The sequence below is a fragment of the Triturus cristatus genome, chromosome 4_2 (assembly GCF_964204655.1).
Source record: "Triturus cristatus chromosome 4_2, aTriCri1.1, whole genome shotgun sequence".
Classification (NCBI taxonomy): domain Eukaryota; kingdom Metazoa; phylum Chordata; class Amphibia; order Caudata; family Salamandridae; genus Triturus; species Triturus cristatus.
Genome location: NC_140586.1, coordinates 46,301,095 through 46,321,016, shown reverse-complemented (window position 1 = coordinate 46,321,016; position 19,922 = coordinate 46,301,095). Strand labels below are relative to the sequence as shown.

The 19,922-nt window shown below is 47.4% G+C and overlaps 1 protein-coding gene across 1 annotated transcript in view; it reads left to right on the top strand.

The window, feature by feature from the left end:
* RND1 (Rho family GTPase 1) overlaps window positions 1-6,611 on the top strand; it is a 37,403-nt gene extending 30,792 nt beyond the window's left edge. The window contains exons 3-5 of the mRNA XM_085600401.1: window positions 1,670-1,779; window positions 3,624-3,758; window positions 5,625-6,611. Coding sequence (XP_085456527.1) covers window positions 1,670-1,779; window positions 3,624-3,758; window positions 5,625-5,870 — 491 coding nt within the window. The 3' untranslated portion in view covers window positions 5,871-6,611. The remainder of the gene's footprint in view (window positions 1-1,669; window positions 1,780-3,623; window positions 3,759-5,624) is intronic.
* The last annotated feature ends 13,311 nt before the right edge of the window (window positions 6,612-19,922 follow it).

Below are 19,922 nucleotides of genomic sequence, written 5' to 3'. Positions count from 1 at the left end.
GTATCAGTGAGATAATTGGGAGCTAAAACCTTCTACAAGCGAGCTTCACTTAGTTCTCCTGTCACCACCACCGTCCTCACTCCTCTCTCTCCCTGACATTCCTTCCTCTGCAATACAGAGTCCAGAATGTGAAACTGAGGCCTTGCCGTAAAGGGCCGGGGGGTGAGGGGGGGTTGTAGTGGGGTGCATCCTTGAGTTGCAGCTTGTAAGGGGGGGGTCAGGCATGAAGGCTCCGAACACGCCTGTGTTGCGAAGAGGATGCATGTTTGCATCTTCTGCGCTCCTCTCCATCTCAGTGGTACCCTCTTTCCTCTATCCAGTTTCCATGGCAACGCTCTAGGGGTGTTTGTCATTCAGAGCACAGATTGTCTGGGATGAGAGTCTGGATGGGGGAGGTGGGGGTGCAGCGGTGGAGACAAACGCGGAAGGGGGTCACTCGCATTGCCCAGGCAGTGGCACTACCACCCCAAAAACTATAACCCGTAAGAGCCTGGTATACTGCTAAACATATGAAAGGTATAGATGGGGTGGTGGCACCTACAGAGGGAAACGGGGACAGGAGAGATTTGGCGGTGGAATTTAGAAGGGGGGCGCAGTTTCCACGAGCCCGGACTGCCCCCTGCCCTGACTGATATTGGGTGTGCTCGTTCTTTGCACTCCCAATATTCTAACCGTACCCTTGCTTGCCTTTTTTTTACATCTCAAGTCTTGCACTACAACACACTACAGTTGCATTTTACACCTTCACCTTGAAACGTCATTGAAAAAAAATGTATATTATCCTATTTTAAAGCGGTACGCCCTAGGGAGGCTGTCGTAGGTGTGTGTAGAACACCACCGCATCTTCTCACGTGTTCCTACTCCTCATGCTCACACCCTACTTTGTAGGAAAGCATTGCCCATTGTCTGAAGCGCCCCCCCCCCCTCCCCTCTCAGCACTGCACATGGTCTGTAGGTACTGTCATGGGGCACCAGTTTACCGAAGGACAGCCAGATTCATGTACATGCTTAGGAGAGCCATCTCAGCCTGTGGGCCCTACAGCCTTGGGCCGAGAACGGAGTAGCAGACTTCCGCCGGCAGACCTACTCCTAGGTTTCGCTTCTCTGAGCCCGGATAGCAGTGATGCTCAGAGGTTATCCTGTACAGGCCAATGAGCCAGACAGCAGAGCCATCGCCCAGGTAATAGTCTAGGGGCCCATGTCTCAGACATCCGGGATACGCCTTGTTATGGCGATCTTACTGGCTGTAGGCCGGGACAGCAGAGCTGTATCGTGGAGCGTTTTATCCGGTTTTGGCTCCCATCGCGAAGTTCTGTCTTGTCACCCGAGCTCATTCACTCTGGGTCTGCAAAGCAAAACTGAGCCCCTGTCGCCCAGATCTGACCGGGCAGCGCTTACACAGCAGCAGCGCGTGGCTACCGTCGATGCAGCAGGTGTAGTGGCACCGGGGCTCAGTCATGAGGGGCCGACTGGTCCCTGATAACTGCTGTGGATTTACCCCCAACTGCAGTCAAAGGGGCGGGTTTCCACACATGCACCTGCGCCCTTGGCACGCTGCTGGACAGAAAAGCTATCCTTGGGTCCCACATCAGAGTCGCAGACACGAGACTGCCGTGTAGCGCCAAGCGGTCTGTACCAGCTACCTCAAATCTTCCCTTGTTTCTTCCAGGCTCTCCCTACTACGACAACGTGCGGCCCCTCTGTTACAGCGACTCCGACGCCGTCCTCCTGTGCTTCGACATCAGCCGGCCGGAAACCCTGGACAGCGCGCTTAAGAAGGTGAGCAGGCGCTATGACTCGATGGAGGGTGGGGAGTGTGAACCCTCAACCGCACCGAGGGTGGGCACTGAATTCTGAGACTATCAGCCAGAGTCCAGGTCTTTCTGTGGTGGGAGGGAGAGGACAGACCCAGAAACTGTAGCTCAGTCAATCTAGGCTGGTGGGTTTGCAGTGCTGGTAGCGTGGTGGCTCAACAAATGTCTCAGGGCACAACGTTTTCGTTAAAGGCTGCTGCCAGATTCCACAGTGGCACCACCGATTCCGTGTTTTCTTGCAGGGTGTTTGGCAAGCAGTCAGTCCGTGGTGTGTAAATGGGTTCTTTACTTTTTACCATAGGATTCTTGAATGTAGTGCTGTTAATGCACATAACACTTGCATATATAAATACAATGAACCACAGTGTGGCAGAACAAACTAGTCCTGTGCAGGGAGCAATATATTGCGCATGCTAGATCAGTGGGCTAGTGATCCTTGAAAGTAGTGGTCCCCAGTACCACACCTGAATTGCCCATTGTTCAAAGCAAGTGAGCACGCATTCCTCAAGAACTTTTCTTTTTAAAATGCTGTCAGATAGTTCGTTCTGCATCGTCATTTTAATCTAAAGATGACCAAAACCTAGGGGCTCATTAACTATTCCAATACTTCAATAGTTTGCAAGGCAAGCCTGTCCTTCTCGAGAGTAATGCAAGCCCCCCCCCCCCCCCTCCCAATTCTGTTCCTCAAGCTGATTCACATGTATGTCTGAAACTCTCATTGGAAGTGGTAAGGTAGAAAAATAACAACAACAAAATGATTCCAATATTAGGCGGTAGGACATATTTGTAGAGGTTTAATGCTCTTATACAGCAGTGCTGTCACTCTAATTATGAGACCTAGTTCCAGCCATCAGACTAGTGACACTAATCTTAGAGCTTGGCGTTGCAAATAGAAGTAGCGATCATCACTCCAAAAATTTGATTGAAATATGTATTTGGAAATACAATAATTTTGTCTTCAAACTTAAGCTCGTCAGTTTAATACAAATATGAACACTTTGTGACCAAATACACAATTTTAATTGTGGAAAAAAACACAAATACCACAAAATAACTTACAATATTCATGATAAAACCAGAGTATATATCTGGAAAAATTACCTTTTCGTTTTTAGGAGGAAAATGTGTGTTGCCTAAATCTCGATTTACCATTAACATAAAGTACTCGCATGTACTACTACACAACACAGATTTTTCCTTGCGTGCTCACATTTCTCTCACTCCAGCCATGGATAGCCACAATGTGTCAGTAATTGACGATATAATGCTATGGGCAGGGCATGCCTAGGAGGAGTATCGTCCTCTCATGAATGGCCGTCGTATGCTAGGGATTGTCAACATTATGCCTGAACAAATATCTTACCAGTGGTGGGCATCATCGTGCCATGGATGCCCACAATAGGCCAGGAATTAACACCATTATGCCAGGGCCAGCATTTTACCAAAGAAAGAGTGGGCACATGTTTTAACACCATTTTGTCAGGGCACTAAATACAAAGTGTGGGCTCAATTATGCCATAGCTGCACCCAGTGTGCCAAAAATGGCTACAAATATACCAGGCAAGTATTTTGGCAGAGGTGGGCAATATCTTTTAATCTCCAATGTTTCTGTTGGAATTAGATTGTCTGGCCACATGCATATTGTTTTTTTTATTGTGTCCTTTGTCCAGCACAAAAGATAGTGATGTTTGTGTAAGATCTTACAGTGAGATTCTGACGTTGCCAGTCCAGGTGTGTGATGTGCGTTTTTCTGATTTTACAGCACACCAATTCTGATTTGTAATATTTAGTGTGCTTTTCCCCATGCAGTGGAAAACAGAGGTGTTGGATTTCTGCCCCAGCACCAGGATGCTGCTGATTGGCTGCAAGTCTGACCTTCGCACTGACCTGAGCACGCTCATGGAGCTTTCCCACCAGAAGCTGGTTCCAGTGACTTACGAGCAGGTGGGTGTGCCCAGAATCTCCCCAAAGTCAGGGGCAGTGATTTCCACAAGTAGACAAGAGCACGGGTGGGAGATCCAGTGCTTAATTTGTGCCGGTGGTGGGCACCGGCATTCATTTTTGGGAATTTTTCATCCTTGGACATAGACCCAGAGCAAGGTAGATAAAGACAGGAAAGTGAAGGAGAAAGATTTTTTTTTTTTTTGTGGATAAATGGAGAAAGGAAAACAAACCTGCAAGCATGAGATATAGGCGTCAAGTGTAGGTGGTGGTAGAATCCGAAATAGACAGCTTTGCTATCAGGCATCCTTGGAATGCTGCAACAGTGGGCACTTTAGAAAAACATTGGGCCATTGTACTTATTTATTTGTATAAATTAAGACCTGGGGACGTTTCACTCGGAGCAATTGACAGGTATTTCTAAGCGACAGCCGCAAGCACAGAGGTCCCTTTGGCAAGTAAAACCAGGATGCACTGGAGTCTCACAAGCAGCAAAGGAAGGGTTATGCTCTGAGAATCTGGCAGAGATTGCCCCGGGGCGTACCTATTTGAGTTAGGGCAGGGCATTGGGGAGATCCCAAAGGTAGCCATGGGTGCACAGTTTGACTGAGAGGCAGGAGTTGCAGTTTCTATTAAGCACTTTGGGTGAGACGGAAGCCTCTGCTGCCAGCCGAGGATAGTGAAAAGGGATGTCCTTACCAGCAGGCGGTAGTAGTGTATCTCACAGTCAGTCCAACCTGCAGGCAATGTGGTGTAGTTGGCAGTATGAGACCGGGGAGTGTGACTCTAATGGCAATCTGGTTCAGAACAACCTAGCCAAGGACAAAGGCTGCTCTTTGGGGCCAGTATATCCCACAGACTGCGATGGAGTATCAACAGCAGACTGGGCCAGGAAGTCCTACTAAAGGGCAATTGCAGGCCTCTCCGCAACATGGATAATGGGCTGTCTGTTGAGGGGCCAACGCATTCCACCTGCTGGCAAAAGTTCCCCTCCACAGTTCTGGTTGTTATCACTTCTAAGACTGGGATGGCAGAGGTGGCTAGCTGGCAATGAGTCCCATGGTGTGGACAATGGACATGTTCCTGTGTAGCGATAACTTGGCTTGTGGTACCTTGAGGAGCATAGTGCTGGGAAACCCTTGTCTGGGAGCTATGCGCTTTATACATTTGGTATAATAATGTTAATGATGAGGGCCTGCTGGCAGCCAGCGATTGCTTGGCAATGCCTGCTGATGGTGACTAAAGTTCAAAATTACCACCTGCATCTCCATCCTCTTGGGTGCCTGCAATTTTTTTTCTTGTACTTGGTTCTGCACTTGTGGTTGATCTTGGAGATGTGCAACATCTGCTCTCAAGGGCGGGTCCGCTGCATAATTGAGTTTGCAAATGCATATGTATTCAAGAGTCCGTCTCTCCATGTTGGCATTGGGGAAAAATCTCTTTATCCCAACGCACTGCACAAGAAAGTGCTACTAAGAGTTCTGTTTTTTCTGAATAAGGGTCTAGCAACTTTGACTCTTCCTTGCCCATTGCTACCTCTGGTCTCTAAGGTTATGAAGGCAGCCGTGGAAACAGCAAGCAAACTGGGCTCCAGAATCACATGAGTATTTCTGTAGCTTGTATCCCTTCATCCATTAGCCCCTCCGCAACAAACAGCGGCCTTTTAGGGGCTAATAGTTCGAGAAGGGATCAACTCCATGATTTCATTTATGGGAAAATGTTTGATGTAACTTCTGATGCTCCCATTTTGGTTAATCCTCGTCCGTGGTTCCTGATGTTCCTTAACCCTCATGTAGCCGCTCTCGCCCCTTCACTGTCTAACGATGCAGTGTCCTGACTTATACTGCTTATCCATTCTTCTTCCCACAGGGTTGTGCTGCATCCAAGCTGTTAGGTGCTGAATTATACCTGGAGAGCTCCGCCTTCACCTCGGAGAAGAGTGTGCATAGCATCTTCCGGAGCGCCTCCACGCTGTGCATGAACAAGGCCCCACCCCCAGTGCGCAAGACCCCTGTGCGCAGCTTGTCCAAGCGGCTGCTGCATCTCCCTAGCCGCTCTGAGATCATCTCCTCCACCTTCAAAAAGGAGAAAACCAGAAGCTGTTGCATCATGTAAGACCTGCAGCTCCTCCCGCTGCCGGGAGGGGGGGCCACTCATTGACATTGGACATTATTTTGCGTTTTTCAAGGTCACCGCTTGGCGGGAGGGGGCAGAGGGAGGGGCTTGGACAGGCTGGGCCTGCTGTTGAGGGTTGTGCTGGACCAGGCCCTCATACCTAGGGGCTACCCAGGGAGACACCCAGGGGGTACCCAAGGGAAACAGACTAAGGCGAGTGGGCTGGGGGAAGCGGCGAATGGTGAACCGTTCCCCTCTCCGTGCCAGCAATACATTTGCACAAAGACTTTCAATGCACATTAGGGGGAGATCTGAGAGCTGGGTAAATTTGAAGAATCAAATTCTTTTACCCCCTTTCTGAGCCCCCCCCTCATCTATTCCTTCCAGTGCTGGCCCAGCATCCTAAAAGTGGGCATCGCGAACAGCGCCAAGTAGTTAAAACCACCAGTGGCAGCTGCACTACTAGCTTTCCAGAAACTGAAGGGGGCAGTGTTTAAAAAAAAAATAAAAAATAAAATACTAGTAGCAAATCTCCCTCCTCCAAGGTGGTTCTCGGGCTACGCAGGGGTTGTGGGAGCTCAGTTGTAAGTTCAATTTAAAGCTGTGAAAAAAAGTTTTCTTTTTTGCGGAAGGCCAGTGGGAGGGGACTGGTGTATGTTATAATTTTTTTTAAGGTTACATCTGTTAAGTGTTTGCTCAATGTCCCAGAACTAATAAAATTGTATTTATTGAAAGGATAAATTCATGATGTCACAATGCAGTCCTTCTATCACAAGCGAACACCTCATCGAGGTGGTCGGTGTTGGCTTCTATGACCTATTGTGAGTGTGTTTCCTTTTTTTCTGCTTCAAAAGGTTGCAAAAGCTACTCCATTAAGTTGAGTGCCTCAGAACTGCTCAGTCTTGGAATTTTTCTTCCATAGTCATTGAAACGCTTTGATTTTCCTCTTCCTGTGCAATGTATCGGTTTGCGTCTTTATTTCCATGTACTTTTTTAGGTCTCCTGATAGCTGAGCTGCCTGCATGATTTACAGGTCACAATTCTTTAAATTTTGTACATGGAGTAGGCTTTGGCTCTGCCCGTAGGAGTATTCCTATTTCACCTAGCGTTATACTTGTATCTTTCTGTCTCTTATGGAGTGCTGCATTGCAATGCAGGCGGGACTATTTCGCATCTAAAAGTACACTACAGCATCACACATTACATTTTTTTCTCTCCTACATTCGCTATATGCAGAAAGCAGCCCTTTTTTGTTGCGTTTTAAAAAAAAGTTTAGTATGGACTTGTGTGTGGATTTCCCCTGTTTGTGCCCCCCCCCTTCATTGTTTCCCCCCTTTGGTCTTGCCTGCTATCTTTCTGTTTACATTTATTTCCTGTAGTTTTTAGTTTTTCCCTTCATGAATTTTTTCCTTCTGCATCTCCCTGTTTTCTGTTTTCCTTTGTTCTGGTCTCGCACGAAAAAAGGTTTGCAAAAACCAGGAAGCTTGGCTTTAATAAAATAAGACCTATAAATGCTGTTCAGCTGTATCTTATTAAAGTCAGGCCTATGTATTTGCCAATGCTTTGTATTGTGTAGTAAAAATGGCAGTCTTTGGAGAGTTGAAATAATATTGGTTGCCATCAAGTTTTCTGGTTTGCTGCGCATCTAGTATCTACCACGTCAATCCGACTTTCCCTTTGAACATTTATTGTCCTTAGGTTTACTAATGTTACTGAAACTGAACAAGCTAAAACTCATCTTTGTTGGTGCTGAAAATCTTGCAAACAAGGCTAGACTGATTTTTGATTAAATCCTCAACACGGCATAACATTCAAACCATTCTCCTGTCCTTGGTGCCTCAAATCAATGTGGCAGTCAGCTCTTGTCTGTTGTGTTCTGAAGATGCATCAAACCCCTACTCTGGGTTTTCAATATTAGTAAAGCCAATGCCCAGCTAGCGCAAGCCCGTGTGTTACTTTTTAGGTCTTGCCTGACCCAGCGCATGCGCTGGTCTGGCGAGACTTATTGAGAGGGCTCCAAAAAGTGCTACCAGGCCAGCCTAGAGCTACAGTGCATGTGCGCACGCCGTGCTTGACCGTGATTACTTTCACTTTCGCGGCCCCACGGCCGCTTGGCATAGCCTATAGGTCTCGCTTGTGGGACCTTATAAGTATTTAGTTATGCAACTGTGGCATGGCTAAACACTTCTAAGGTCCCAAAGGCGAGACCTATTGGCTATGCCAATGCTTGTTTAAGTTGTGGTAATCCACTACTATAGAGTCTGAATCTTTCACAGAGTATTATTAGCTAACTCCACTGATTAGATGTCGGCAGTCTTCTAAATACGTGCGACAAGATTATTCCACATTTTTCTCCTCTTTCCAGCTTTTTCCAAGCTGAGGTGATGGCAGGTCCCCCAAGGTGGTTATGGGCAATAAACCTATTAAAAGTACAACAGTGCTTATAAATGTACACGTCCCTATTAAAAGCCATGACACTAACCAATAAAACAAGCCTTTGGGAATGTACAAAAATGGAACAGATATACCCGTTCATTGATGACCGCATCTTAATAACGCTTCCAAACTGCGTTCTTGTTCGTCTACCTCTTCCAACCTCTGGGGCAGGCGATTAATGGCAACTTGTCTGACTTAGCCCAGATTGAGGAACCTTTCTCTCGGATACCACTGTTCTATTTATTCTATTTCATGCTATTGGAAGAGGCAACAGACAGTCGCACTGCTTTTTAGTAAACTGTAAAACCTTTATTAAGTACAACTCTGTAAAATAGGAAACATTTTCTAGTAGCTCGTATAATGCCATCTCCTGGATGACCTTGATAACCAGGAGCATAATATACTGGCCAACGTTTTTAGAAGGGGTAGTGGCTTAACATTTGAGAGCTTAATACCTGCATGTTGTGGTACAAAATCCGTCTTTTCCAAGAGCACATGTAGTAGTCCCTGGCCAGCAAATTTGTGTATGGTAAAATGGTACACAGTGTACTACTAATTACTTAGCATATATATCGGTGAAAGTCTTAAAGCTACACCGGTGTTGCGCTGTTAGGTATAAAGTGTGGCATTACATAACATACATATATGTTGGTCGTCATTGTCGACCCCTTAGCTCAACTGCTGTCATCACTGTTTCGGCCATCGAACTTTATACATGAAGGCTTTTATCAGGGTTTATTGAAACAATTTTGAGCAATGGGTGACTGGGTATTAATATTCAGTTCATCGAGTAAGGAAGCCATTTGAAATGTAATGTGGGACACCAGAAGAGCAAAAAGAGGTTGTGCAGTCTGAATCTTTTCCGGATTCACATGCTTTCCATTATTCCACCATCTAGTGGGGTGGTCCAGAATTGTCTCTTTACTAGCCCCCCCCCCCCCACACCGCCACCAACACCACCACCACACCTCCATCCCCATCTCTTCCCCCCCACCCCCCCCCCGCCCTCCTGGGAGTGTTGTGGTCTAACACCATTTGGTGGTATATTTTTCTCCAGTATTGGGGTGTCTTTCATAGATTCACATGCTTGAATATTCCCCGTCGGAGTGGGAGTCCCACGGTAAATAATATAGCAATATATAGAGCCATAATATATATATATATATATATATACATATACATAAGTAATCATATAAAACAGAGATATAAGTAAGTAATAACATCAAAAATGTCCCTATATGAAATTTCCATAGAGATACATGGAAAGAGAAAAAAGACATTCGTAGTCTATCTCTGTCATTATGTTAGTCCAAACTACGGCCAATCAGGCGCCAGCTCCTCTCTAGAACCTTCTCCTCAGAGCTTCTCACCTCAGATTTTCTACCGCACGTCGTGTGACAGGGAGTCTCCCTGAGCTCTGCTCAGTTTTTTCAGTCAGAATGTCTTCCAGTAAGAAATCTTTGTTTAGACCATGTTCTTCATGTGGAAAGCTGCGTCTATTTTCTGAGGACCCACACAGTAAGTGTATTTACTGTTTGTACCCAGACCATGAGGTGGCAAAATGTAAAATTTGTAGAACCTTTTCTACAAAGACTTTAAAGGATAGAGAAGGCCGCCTGTTAATATGGCTACAGAGACTGAAGGATAAGGACAACCCAGTTTCTGATGTGGAAAGTATGTATTCTGGCCGTTCTCAACCAGCCTCTAAGCGCAGTAGTGTGCAGGAGTTACCATCTCCTTTCCTCAAGAAAAAGAAGCTTTCTTTGACTCTGACAGCTACCACTTCTGCTGTCGCACCTACTGTTTTGTCACCTAAGAGACACAGTTCTCAGGCTGAAGAGGCGTCTACTTCACAGTCCTCAGGAAAAAGACTGTCCGCCTCGTCGACGATGCTGCCGACGACGAGATCGGCGATATCTGGCTCGTCGACGGTGACTATGACGACGACATCAGCTGCTTCGTCGTCGACTAGCGTTCTGTCGACGTTATCCTCGTCGACGGGGACCATCACTAGTACAAGGGCTGTGACTTCAATTTTGCCCATTACATCGACGACGAAGAAGGCAAAGGTACCGTCGTCGCTACCTGTGTCGTCGACGAAGGCGTCGTCGAACTCGTCGACTACCACTCCGTCGTCGAAGAAGAAAAAGATCCCGTCGACGGGATCGTCGACGGCGACTTCGTCGACCAAGACCTCGACGACGACAACTCCGTCGACGGCGGCTCCGTCGAAGACGATGACTCCGTCGACGGCGGCTCCGTCGACGACGATTCCGTCGACGTCGATTTCAAAGGCGCAAGGTTCACCGACGCATATTCCGTCGACAATCGTTCCATTTAAGACAGCTCCGTCGACGAGGCCTTCTCCGAAGACATCCACAGTGTTTACCATACAGCAGTCAACGGCAGGTTCTTTCATAAGGATAAAGTTGAGAAAAGTAGCGTCTGCCCAAGAGTCAAGGAGGGAACAGCTACCTCACGCATCTTCAGCATCGCTTTCAGAGGCGCAGCCTCCACCGCCTTTATTTGCTACGGATTCTGATCAGGAGTCCGAGGGTCTGCCGGAGTCCTTTGGAACGGCGCAAAGCCCATCTGACCTCATAATTAAATGCCAGGACAGCAGTGAGGATGAAGATCCAGTGTACATACAGCAGGTGCCTGCGAAACAGCCAAAGGCGACTCTTCCTTTGTCGCTTATAACTAATCTCCAACGCATAATGGATGACTATAATCAACGCTTTCCGCTACCTCCACAAGGTTCTGAGGTCCCGTCAACTCCTGTGGTTCCAACTATACCACCGATACCAATAGAGAATCCTGTACCTCTGCTGCCGTCTGCACCACCAAGACAGGTCCCAGAGAGGTTGTTGCCTCAATATCCGCCTCCGCAGGAAGAAACAGAAGAGGGTGAACTCCCAGATGATGATGGGGATGACGATGATATGGCGGAGTGGGACAATTACCAAGTACAGACACCATCCCCCTCTCAGATAGTCACAGGGGATTCACCTCCAGTGGACATAGCAAATTTCCATCAATTAATGGAGAGGGCGGCGCAACGTTTTAAACTAACAACTGAGCGCAGAGAGGAAGATTGTTTCCTCTATGATTTCAAAAGTCAGCCGTTTAAACAGACTCATGCTATTCCTATTGTGGAATTTATTTGGGAGGAAGGCAAGAAGTTGATGCAAGCACCGAATACCTTGCCGGCACAGGTGCCTCGATTAGAGAAAAAATATACGGCACCAATAGGAACCCCAGCATGCCTCACGGGACAGGCTAAACCTGAATCAGTCGTTACGCAGGCAGCGCAACGTAAGGCAAAGAATCCGACGTCGACTGTCACCGCACCACCGGACCGTGACGGACGTCGAATGGATGCCATAGGGCGTAAGTTCTCTTCAATGGCCTCTACTGTGGTAATAGCAGCTAATGCCTTGGCCATATTGGGTCGCTATGACCGACAGGTGTGGGCTGACATTTCAGAAGTACTGCAACAGTTACCGGAGCCTTCTAAGGGGGAAGCAATGAAGTTGCTTCAAGAAGGAGAAGCAGCATCGACGGAGATAATTGATTGTGCAGTAGACATCGCCTGCACGGGATTCCGTCAGCTTGCCGGAGCGGCTGTTCTGCGCAGGCAAGGATGGTTAAAATCGACATCCTTTCGTCAGGAAGTACAATCCATGATTCTTAACATGGCTTATGACGGCGAAGCGTTGTTTGGAACTCACGTTGATGAGGCACTTCAATCCATAAAGAAGGACACTGAGACAGCTAGATCTTTAGGAAACCTTCAATTTCAAAGGCAGAATTTTCGTGGCGGACGCGGCACCTCCTCCTCCTCCAATTTTCGAAGGGGTAATAATCAATACAGACCCTATAATCAAGGATCCAACCGATATTCCAATACCCAGCAACAGCAATCTTCCCGACAGCAGGCTTCTAAGTCGTATAGAGGGAAATCCTCATACAGAGGAAACGCATCTAAGAGACAGTGACTCTTTCCGGACATGCATGGTTGGAGGTCGAATCTCTCTGTTTTTTTCTCAATGGTCCTCCATCACAAGGGACCGTTGGGTTTTGGACATTGTGAAGAAAGGACACGCCTTAGAATTCACCAAATTCCCTCCTTCCACACCACCCTCCGGACCACCACCACCTGCTCACATGAAAGAACTTTTACATCAAGTTCGACTTCTACAGCAGAAGGGAGCTGTAGAAATGGTGCCAGTATCGCAAAGGGGAAAGGGTTTTTATTCCCGTTTCTTTCTGATCACAAAGAAGAACGGGGAGTGGAGGCCCATCCTCGATTAAGGGCACTAAACCAATACCTAAAGAGCCAATCCTTTTGTAAGATGACGCTAGTAGACATCTTGAGTCTACTCTCGCAGGAAGATTTCATGGCAACTATAGATCTCAGGATGCCTATTTTCATATTCCGATATTACAAAGGCATCGAAGGTTCCTGCGTGTTCGAGTGGGTCAACACGATTACCAATTCAAGGTGTTACCGTTTGGTCTGCGCTCGGCCCCTCGTGTGTTCACGAAGGTACTAGCTCCAGTGATAGCGTTTCTGCGACTTCAGGGAGTGCAGATTTTTCCATATCTGGACGATTTTCTCCTAAAATCCCAGTCAAGCACTCACCTAGAACAACACATACTTCTGTGCCAGAACGTGTTTCGCTCACTAGGTCTGTCGCTAAATGTAGCAAAATCCCAACCTCATCCTGCTCAACAAAGGGATTTTCTGGGAGCAACTCTGGAAACGGTATCAGCAAGAGCGTTTCTTTCCCAAGAGCGTCTGCAAAAGATACTACGGCTGGTGGTGTTAATCAGATCAAAAGAGTCAGTTTCTGTGAGATTGTTAAAATCGTTTCTGGGGATGACGTCATCCTCCATTGCCTTAGTTCCTCATTGCAGGCTGAGAACACGTCCTATTCAGGAAGCACTGGACGTTCAGTGGCGTCAAGTCACGGGTTCGTTCCACGATATGGTACGTGTCACAGATCAAATGAGGTCAGCGCTCGCATGGTGGGCAAATCCAGCCAACCTCACAGAAGGCATGTCTTTTCTGTCGGTGCCGCCGGACAGGACAATCACGACAGACGCCTCATTAGAGGGATGGGGTGCACATTTGGAAGATCTCTCCGTAAAAGGAAGATGGTCAGCACAGAACTTGGCACATCAACAGGTTGGAGTTGATGGCAATTTATCTTGCTCTCAAGTCATTTCTGCCCTTGATCCAGGGAGAATCAGTGCTAATACAAACAGACAACACAACCTGTATGCACTATGTCAACAAACAAGGCGGAACAAAATCCCCAAGTCTGTCCTGGTTAGCTCAAAGAATTTGGGACTGGTCTCTCAGTCATCAAATCATGATTACAGCAGTACATCTACCAGGAGTAGCCAATATCCTAGCGGATTCCCTAAGCAGGTCCTCCTCGTCGACCCACGAGTGGGAATTACACCAACCCACTCTAGAGAGGATATTCCAAATATGGGGTCGTCCACAACTGGATCTTTTTGCTACGCCGGAGAACCGGAAATGCCGGAATTATGCAAGCTGGCATCCCCACAAGGGCTCTCAGGGGAATGCCCTTTTGATAAACTGGTGCAATCTATTTGCGTACGCCTTTCCTCCAATTCCCCTCATACCTCGGGTCCTTTGGAAAATGAAGAGACAGCCTTGCCACCTGATTCTAATAGCCCCACGCTGGCCCCGACAACCGTGGCTCTCAGAACTGCTTCTGATGTCCCAATGTCAACCAATCCTCCTGCAACAGCGGACAGATCTGCTCACGATGAGCGAAGGGAGAATTTGTCATCCAAATCCCTCCTCACTGAGCTTATCGGCCTGGAACCTGAACACCATGAGTTCGCCCATCTAGACATCCCGCAGGATTGTAGGGATATTTTGGCCCAAGCAAGAGCACCCTCTACAATCAGGACGTACAAGTTCAAATGGAAAAGATTCTGCCACTGGTGTGCTGCTAACGGAGTCCACCCGATACACTCCAGGGCGCACCAATTACTACCTTTTTTCTTGCACCTAGCTAATTCTGGTTTGTCTCATGCAACCCTACGGGTTTTCTTGGCAGCAATTTCCCGTTTTCGGCAGGATGGCTCAAATTCCCTTTGTTCCTCAAGAATAATCCGCCAATTTTTTAAGGGTTTGTTTCGGAAATTCCCGCCAATTCGACGCCCTCCTCCGTTGTGGCATCTTAACGTTGTGTTGGCGCAATTGATGAGACCTCCGTTCGAGCCCATTCACAAGGCTGACCTAAAATATCTAACTTGGAAGGTCGCACTACTTCTGGCATTAACGTCTTCACGTCGTGTCAGTGACATTCATGCTTTTACCGTCAAACCTCCGTTCCTGCAGTTCAAACCGGATGCTGTAGTGTTACGCACCAATCCATCATTCCTACCCAAGGTGCCTACTGATTTTCATATTAATGAACCAGTAATATTAAAGACCTTCTTTGCCAACCCTCAGACACCTGCAGAGCAAAGATTGCACTCTTTGGACGTGAAGCGATGCCTAAAATTCTACATCAGTAGGACAAGTTCGTTTCGAAAATCCGATCAACTTTTTATAGCATATGGACGTTGTCATAAGGGACGTCAGGTTACTAAGCCGACCATTGCTCGATGGATTTCGGCAGCTATTGCTTTCTGCCACCAAAAGGCAAACAAACCCCTACAGTCTTCAGTGAGAGCGCACTCCACTAGGGCAGTATCCTCATCGACTGCCTTATTTGCTGGAGTACCTTTGCAACACATCTGCAGAGCAGCTACGTGGTCGACCAGACACACGTTTACTAAGCACTACTGCTTGGCAACTTCAAGCGAAGAGGACGCTGCAGTAGGACAGGCAGTGCTACGCAATCTTTTTAAATAAGGTGAGCCTCTTCCTCCCGCCTCTATATTGTTTCCATTTATAATTGACATATGATGCATTTATACAATTACAGTTATTCAGTACTGTCATATGCATGAGAAGATTTATTGTCATTATAATTTCAAGGCTCTGTGATCATGGAAACAATGATGATTGTTACTGCTAGCTATTCTATATTCAAGCATGTGAATCTATGAAAGACACCCCAATACTGGAGAAGAACAATTGTTACTTACCTGTAAACAGGTGGTTCTCCAGTATTGGTGTCTTTCATAGATTCACATGCGACCCTCCCTCCTCCCTTCAGAGGCTCTCTTCTCCTCATACACTCTAAGGTCACTTTGGTGCTACGAAAATCTGAGGTGAGAAGCTCTGAGGAGAAGGTTCTAGAGAGGAGCTGGCGCCTGATTGGCCGTAGTTTGGACTAACATAATGACAGAGATAGACTACGAATGTCTTTTTTTCTCTTTCCATGTATCTCTATGGAAATTTCATATAGGGACATTTTTGATGTTATTACTTACTTATATCTCTGTTTTATATGATTACTTATGTATGTGTGTGTATATATATATATATATATATTATGGCTCTATATATTGCTATATTATTTACCGTGGGACTCCCACTCCGACGACGGGGAATATTCAAGCATGTGAATCTATGAAAGACACCAATACTGGAGAACCACCTGTTTACAGGTAAGTAACAATTGTTCATCTACCTGTGATGTCAGACGTGCCCTGGAAATTCCTGTGCGAGGTGACACCCTAACTGCCTTTCATCCAAAAAACACGACCGGTAATTGAACATGTTAACGGAGAAAGTACAGAAGTGGGGTTATGAGGGAAAATGGAGAATACCCCCTTGAAGTTCTACCCCACGTGCCACCACAATTTCACCCAGAAAGATCCCCATGGAGCCTGCAACCCCTGCTTTCTGAGGGAACTCTGCACTGAGGGCTGTGAGACCTGCATAAACTGGGCCTCCAACAGAGAATACCACCGATGCCAAACACTTGGTAGAGGTCAAGAAGAAAAGATGCTGACACGAGGCCAAAATGGTGGCATTCCTGCAACTTAAAAAGGAGTTAGACTCCTTAAAGGTCTTCTGCATCCCCACGAAACCCTTTGAGCCAAGGGTTTTGGGTGATGACCTACCTAGCATTGTGGTGCCCTCCATGCCGGAGCTGCATGAAAAAGAGCAGGAAGACCTCTAACTACAAGAAGGACGAAACCTCCACAATGGGAGACTGGGCCAGTTCGACAATGGATGGCAGGTCTCAATGCTGAATCTCCGAGGAGGGTGTTGACAGATATGCCTTGAGGGCATCACCCGACCCCGAACGACTTGTCCATGTACAATGGACTAATCAAGAGGGTGGCAGGCATGTATAGGGTCCAGCTCAAGTGAGAGAGGAATCATGCTTCCTTCTCGAAACCCTGAGGCCATTGCAGAAGGCGTACCTGTAGTTTTCCAGCATCCTGGAACAGGGTAAGTAAGCTTTCAAAGAACCTGCTGGAGCGATTACTTCCCAAGTGGAAGAAAAGAGAAGTATTCCACTCAAGACCCCAATACATTAAGGGAAATGTGCCGGCAGAATCCCTCATAGTGGCAACAGCCAGGAAGACGAAACGTGTTCCCACGTCAACCCACCCACCACCAGGGAAGAACAGCAAAGAATGGACATTGGAGATGGAGAGGGAAGCAGTGATGCAATGGACAATTGCGAATCCCAGTGCACTCCACAAGAGGCACAGCCACCAGCAGTGGGAAGAAGTAGAAGGACTTGTGCAAAACATTCCGTATTGAATAAAAAAGGGTCAATTCCTGCCTAAAATTAGCAGGTGTGGAAGTCGGTTATATTAAACATAATAAGACAGTTACTGCAACAAACTCATCAAACCACATCCTCCTGTTTCTCCAAAGATAAGATCTTGAAGGGAACAAGAACCTGCTGAAATCGAGAAGAAATCAAAGACATTATCTAAAACAAGTCAAAGAAAGAGTACCGTCGCTCCTCTTTTCCCCCCCCCCCCCCCTCCCCCTTGGAAAGGCAGACAGTGGCATCTACACAAGCGTTTTTAGACCTCCAATACCTAAACAAGTTCATTCTAACTCTACACTTCAAAATGACAATGTTACAAGAAGTATTGCCACTCCTAGGAAGTGCTACACAGCCAAGTGGATTAGATGCATCCACTGATGTAGAAATTACAAAAAAATAGAGAAAGGGACAGAGCACAGTACGGTGCTAACATACCTCATTCACCTACTGGACAGCAGCTTGACCTATGTATCACTAAATGTCCACCAGACCGCCATAGTGGCATACACCAGAGGAACAGAAGGGAACAGTCTCTTTACATTCTGATACTGAAAAGGTTCCTGGAAGGATCAAACAGTTGCGCCATCAAGGGCAGCACAGACGCCAATGTTGAACCTGGACACTGAACACAGTACTCGCACAAATGATGGGACCATTTGAGCGAATGCACTAGACAGAGTTGAAGTTTTTAACTCTAAAGACAGCGTTCCTAATACCGATCACATCACTCTGTTGAGTCAGTGAGCTACAAGTGCTCATGATCCAGGAACCATACCATCTGATCCACAAGGACCAGGTCCTCCTACGATCAAGCCCACAATTCCTACCAAAGGCAGTATTACAATTCCACGTCAACCAAAGCATCCAACTACCTGCCTGCTGTCAGGATCCAAAGTCACTGGCCGAAAGGGCACTACACACCATGGACATGTGGAGTGGGTTTATGTACTGCCTACAAGAGAACAAACGCAATTTGGAAAAGAAAGCAACTCTCCATCTCCTTTGCTAGGGCAAGCAAAGGTACACCTTTAAGGGAGCAATTGCGTGATGGATAGTGGAAATTATCCAAATATGCTGTACAAAGGCAGGAAACACTTTACCCACATGCCCCAGGGCACATTCAACCAGGATGGAGGATGCAGCAGCATGCCCATTGGTGAAATTTGCCAACTCGACACATTTCAACCCATCCTTCCCAAGGAACCAAAAACCAATACGTAATCAGATGCACAGGATGTTAATCCAGAAAAGGATTCCTGCTGCAAAATGAAATGGTTACTAACCAGTAGAACTGTTGCATCCTAAAGTTTTCTGGATTCACATGCAACCCACCCACCCACCTTCCTGGAAATGGGGGTAAAAGCAAACTGGCGAGGTGAGCAACACTTCTAAACAACAAACGTTCTAAAGAGAACAGTGGCCAGGAGAGCAAAATAATCTGATGAGGGCACCCACGTACTGGAACTCTAGGGACGCCGTTTGATTTCACATAGGAAATAAACTAACCACTAAATGGTGGACAATGACACCCACACTCAAGCATGTGTGTGTATATATATATATATATATATATATATATATTTTTTTTTTAAACAAAAAAAACCATTCCAGGGACCCAACAACTAGATGGTGGAATAGATGTACAGCATGTGAGTCCCAAAAACTCTTCAGACTGCAAAACTACTCCTATAAGTGAGTAATCACTTTGTTTATTGCAAGTGAGGCACACCAACGTAGATCTGTTTGCAGCCCCAGAAGACTTAAAATGGCAAGTCTTCGTGTCTGGTACCCACCCCACCAATCCCAGGTGAATGTTCTATCGAAAGACTGGTTGGGGACATTTGCGTATGTGTTTTCCCTTCCACTGCCCCCAAGTACTATTGACTCCAATGGTTAAAGCAAACACTCAACCATGACTCTTAATCTTAATGGCTATGCACTGGGTGAGGGTTCTAGGACCTAATGGCGATCTCTCCAGGAGAAATAATAAGCCTTCCAGCGGCTCAAGTCTTGCACTGGGTACAGGATGGACGTGTCTGACAACTAGAATTGACCAGCCTTCATCTGGCTTACAATTTTAAACCTCCTCACACCCCCTCCCCTCTCACCTGCACACCCCCCCTCCCCTCTCACCTGCACACCCCCCTCCCCTCTCACCTGCACAACCCCCCCCTCACCTGCACACCCCCCTCCCCTCTCACCTGCACACCCCCTCCCCTCTCACCTGCACACCCCCCCTCCCCTCTCACCTGCACACCCCCCCTCCCCTCTCACCTGCACACCCCCCTCACCTGCACACCCCCCTCCCCTCTCACCTGCACACCCCCCTCCCCTCTCACCTGCACACACCCCCTCCCCTCTCACCTGCACACCCCTCCTCCCCTCTCACCTGCACACCCCTCCTCTCCTCTCACCTGCACACCCCTCCTCTCACCTGCACACCCCTCCTCTCCTCTCACCTGCACACCCCTCCTCTCCTCTCACCTGCACACACCCCTCTCACCTGCACACACCCCTCCCCTCTCACCTGCACACACCCCTCCCCTCTCACCTGCACACACCCCTCCCCTCTCACCTGCACACCCCCCTCCCCTCTCACCTGCACACCCCCCTCCCACCTGCACCCACCCCTCCCCTCTCACCTAGGGTGACCAACCGTCCGTAAATTTCACGGACAGTCCGTAATTTCGGCCGTCTGTCCGTTGTCCGTGAAGGATTCTTTAACGGACGCTATTTGTCCGTAATTTTAACCGGGCACCGGTCGCACCACCCTAAAGCCGGCACAGCTTCCACCTACCTCCCTGCTTGACTCCGACGCAGTACCAAAGCTCAGATCCCCAGCAGCATTGGAAAGGCACAGCGGGATGGCCACCCTCACACCTTC